A 4,601-nucleotide genomic window follows, 5' to 3' on the forward strand; every position below is an offset into this window, starting at 1 on the left:
TTAGGTATGAAGGAATGTCAATGTTGACTCATTAAAAATTTATAGTAGGAAATGAGGATTTAACCTAGTGGGTAAGATGCTGCATGTCACCTTGGGATACTTGATCTCAACTCATGCCTCTAGTTCTTGACTTCAGCTTCCTGCTAATTGCAGATCTCAAGAGGCAGGTGGTTCAGATAACTGGGTTCCTTCCACCAGTGTGGGAGAACTGGATTGAGGACTGGCTAGCCTGACCAGTTCTGGATAGTGTGGTCATGTGACAAGTGAACTACTAGCTGGGAACTTTTGTATTTCTCCATTTTTCAAATAAACTAAGAAAAATAAAATAGAATCTGTAGTACTGTGGATAAAAAAATCCAGGATGGTACAAAAGGGTTTGAGAGAAGGCTTGCCAGGGAGAGGGGAACTTGCCCTAAAGCACCCAGCAGAAAGGCAGGGGGAAAGCAGAGTGTAGGTCAAGCCAGGTTTCTGCTAGCTAGCCTGGTTGACAGCTTCTCATCGAGGCCAGATGTCTAGCTGAGGCCCTTCCTCTTGGAGAGCAGCAGCCACAGAATAGAAGACTCTTATCCACATCCTCATTTCAATATATGAATGGATCAAATGATTGAATGAGTAAGCAGTATTACAGGTGGCAATGGAAAATGAGGAAATATTTCCCTAAGGCATGAACCGAGTGGAAAGAGGCTCCAAGCTCTCGAGTTGTGAGGATGATCAGGGGAGTGAGGGGCCATCTGGTGACTCTGAGCTAACTGACGCATCTCTCAACCCTCCAGCCTGCTGTACCATCTCGGTGGAGGACGATGATGCTGCTCTCTGCTTGGTAGAGAGGAGCCAAGGTAGATGACGATTTGCATTCTGTGTTGTAGCCTCTGGTGGCGTGACAAGCTGCTAGCAACAAGAAAACATGACACTGTCTCATCAAGAGTCAGAGCAGTTATTTGTCTATCAACCCTCATTCCTCTCAGGCCTGACTCGTTAAAAATAGCAGAAGCAAGTAGGGAAGAGAGAAGGAAAGAAAGGGAGAAATAGGCTGTGTGCATGCAAATTTATTTTGGGCTCATCGCCTGCTATCCTGTCATGCATAGCTACTGTGTCAACTCCTGTTAAGAAATGTGTAAATACTGAATTGAAAAAACTGTACACATCATTGACATTCTTGGTCAGCTAACAGCTATTTCTCTTCACAGGGTCTGAATGTTCACCAGTTGTATGCCTTGTTTACTTCTTGATTTATTGTTCATAAAGATTTATTTTTCTCAGAAAAGCAGAAACACAGAAAGAAAGAGAGACAGAGAAAGATCTTCCATCCACTGGCCCACTCCCCAAATGGCCACAATGACTAGAGCTGAGTCAATCTGAAGCCAGGAGCCAGGAACTTCTTCTGGGTATCCCATGAAGGCACAGTGTCCCAAGGCTTTAGGCCATCCTCGACTGCTTTTCCAGGGCATGAGGATGGAGCTGAATGTAAATAGCAGCAGCCAGATCTCATGTGGGAACTGGCACCCAGATGAGATCCCAGCACTTGCAATGTGAGAATTTAGCCACTGAGTCATCACACTGGACTCTTGATTTACTTTTTAAATAAATGTGATAAGAGGATTAATCACATTAAAAAATTAAAAACCGAAATACACCCCTCACAAGTAGAGTACATTCAATTGCAAGCAAAAATTGTGCTACAGCTGACACTGTCAGAAGCAAGCACTTTAACATAGAGTTGGAATTGTGTTCCTGCAGCATCAGCAACAATAACAAGTGCATTACATCACTAGACCCTGATGAAATGGGAAAGCGTTACAAATGCCTGATTTGCTTCAGGCTCATTCTCCCTGTTCAGCCACTTCTATTGCTTCCTTTCTTAGGTCCTCCCCTTAAGCCACTTTACTGCATCCAACCCAAATCGAAAATTGCTTTGAAAATAAAGTCTTCAGAAAGCAGGCCATGACAGAGAAAGGGAAGAGGAGGTTGTAAGGGATGTGCGGGTGTCCTCCAGGCATCTTGGAGTCCCATGTCTCTTTTCAGCTGAATGAGGTTGTACCAGCTGCCTTGCAGGGTTTCAGCCTGCGCTGTTATTAATCACTGGGTTGGTGGAGCTTCATGTGTTATTGTCATTGCTTTAGCCAGCACCCTGTCCCTCAGCCCAGTATAAATCTTCTATTTTTGGTTGTAGGCTCAGGTTTGTCTTGGAGTCAGCTCAAAAAAGCCAGCACAAGTAAGGGTGCCTGTAGCACATGAGAGAAAAATACATCTTTCAGGCATCTGTAAGAATTATAATCCTAGTTTTGCAGACAAGGAAATTGAGACTCCTTGGTCAGAAAGTAGTAGAACCCAGATCTCGGTGGTCCCAATCCCTGTGAGCTTGCTTCTACCTCTTGTTAACATTCAGAGGATGAAATAGATTTAGTCTGTCTGTTAGAGGTACGTGGACACACAGGGCAACCTTGGTCAGTGAAGTGGTTAGCTCTGCCTGCCCAGGTCTCAAATCCTGTCTGCCAAGGATGAATATGGTTGAATGATCCCTTGGTTGACTATCTTGGCAGCTTCCTTCCCCGGAAAGGAAGCGCTTCTGTCAGGATTTGAATGAAGATCTGAATCTCTAGCGCCCCCGTCTGGTGTTACCTTCTTCTCAGGGACCTAGGTGGCATCTGTGTGGGAAACCAGTTTCTTACATCAGATAAATTACAATCTCTTCCCACCATCCTGCTGGTGTCAGTTTCTCTGATGTCACAGAGGAATTTGATGTCCAGCGGGAGAGCTAAAGTTACCTCTTGTTGACAGGTAAATATTGAGTCAGCAAATGGATTTGCATTCCATCAGCAAGATTGCAAACATGATAACAAGTGCAGGGTACAGTTGGTTCCCAGGGAGGGTAGGGATGACACACTACACACTGAGGGGAAAAAAAAAAAAGCCTCATTTCCTCCCGGCTGAAGGGGTGTGGTTCCTCTGCTCAGGCCACAGATCTCTAGCAGCGTGGGACGTAGCTACATCGCTCCCCAGAGGACAAGGCATTGACCAGATTAGCTGAACACGAGCTGGCTGGAAGCATGCCCTGCTCTCTCCTTGTCCTTCTTCTTGGTGCCTTTCTGGGTGGGTGCCATGCTCTCTGCAAGCTTGTCTTCAAACCCTGTGAATCTGTTGTCTCATCTGTGGGTTTGAGATTCTTGAGTACATTCCACCAAGAGCTTGCATTGGAGAAAGGGCTTTAGCCTGAGCAGTTGCTGTGCTGGGCTGTCTGTAACCCCTAGGAAAGAGGCTACACTTCTGGCTTTTCCTGTCCCCTCTCCACTTCATTGCACTCTGCACCCTTGGCTTACTCCTGTCGTGGGTTCCAGATGCCTGACTGAAGGAAGGGCTTATCCAGATGGAAGGCAAGCCAGGCTGGGGTGTTTCCTATCTAATCAGCACTTTTCGCTTTCCACAGGAATCAGAGCTCAGACCATTCAGCAATCACCAGCTTTCAGGGTGCAGCTCGTGGGCAGCCCACTGTCCATGGAGTGTACCGTGAAGGGGACGTCAAACCCCAACCTGTACTGGTACCGGCAGACTGCAGGAGAAGCTCTTCAGGCTCTCTTCTTCTCCATTAGTGTGGGCCAGGTAGACCCTCAGGTGTTCCAGAACCTGAAAGCCTCCAGGCCCAAGGATGACCAATTCATCCTGAGCTCAGAGAAGCTCCTCCTCAATGACTCTGGCTTCTACCTCTGTGCCTGGAGTCTCACACTGTGCTGGGTGGGGCAGACATCTGTACAAAAACCCCACCCCTCAGGAGTCCTCCTGCTGTCTTGAGTCAGGCACTGGGTGGAATTTCTGACAATCACAGACAATGTGAGAGCAGCCAAACCATGTCAGCGTTCTCCAAAAGTATTTTACCATGTTTTGAGGGAAACCACAAAGGATGCATAAGTTCAGAACCTGTGAGTTCTCTGAATGTTGTGAAACATCCCATGTGTGGCTGACATGGGTCCTAGGCTCTTAGACTTCAGCCCTCCCCGTGGACTGTGTGTTGCCCCAGGTTCTGGCTAGTCTTCACTGGGGAGGGGTCTGGGTATTCGTGGCTGAGAGAAGCAAGATCCACCTGCAGCAGGATGTGCTCTGATGCGCACTGGTGGACAAACCACGGCGACGTGTAATGGGTTAATCTGAACACTGAAGATCGTCTGCCAGTGATCTTTCCACTGAATCTTGGACAGCTTGTGTAGATTTGGACATGAGACTTTGAGCCAGGGAAGAAGAAAAGTTTTTAGTAGACTGTTCACGTGGCGATTGAAAGAATGGATTTGTGAGGATATGCATTTAGGGATTTTTGGAAATTCCTGTTTGGGGTGGCAGTTTACTGCCACTTGCTGTTCTACTGTCTCTCATTCCTCGTAGCAAAAAAGAGAGCAAAGAGACAGAGGGGAATCAGAGATATGGTGTCATCCCAATGATGAGAAACAATTTGGAAGGAAATGGGGGAGGGAATGGTGGACTGATGTGGATGGTGGAAGAAATGCCATGGTTACTTTGACAACCAAACTCTTTCCTCAACTCTGATCCCTTCCTAGTCTTCCTCTTCTGATTGAAGGTTTCGTTTCTAATAAAGGCCACAAGGGGGCAGAAGA

General features: G+C 46.8%; 1 gene segment (V, D, J or C); it reads left to right on the top strand.

Annotated features, from left to right (window-relative positions):
• Positions 1 to 2,958: 2,958 nt before the first annotated feature.
• Positions 2,959 to 3,786, top strand: LOC121170691. The segment is given in 2 exon segments: positions 2,959 to 3,090; positions 3,425 to 3,786. Coding segments are annotated over 2 exon segments (405 nt in total).
• Positions 3,787 to 4,601: the final 815 nt, after the last annotated feature.

This window comes from Ochotona curzoniae, unplaced genomic scaffold (assembly GCF_017591425.1).
Source record: "Ochotona curzoniae isolate NIBS_2020 unplaced genomic scaffold, NIBS_Ocur_1.0 scaffold_2476, whole genome shotgun sequence".
Taxonomy (NCBI): Eukaryota; Metazoa; Chordata; class Mammalia; order Lagomorpha; family Ochotonidae; genus Ochotona; species Ochotona curzoniae.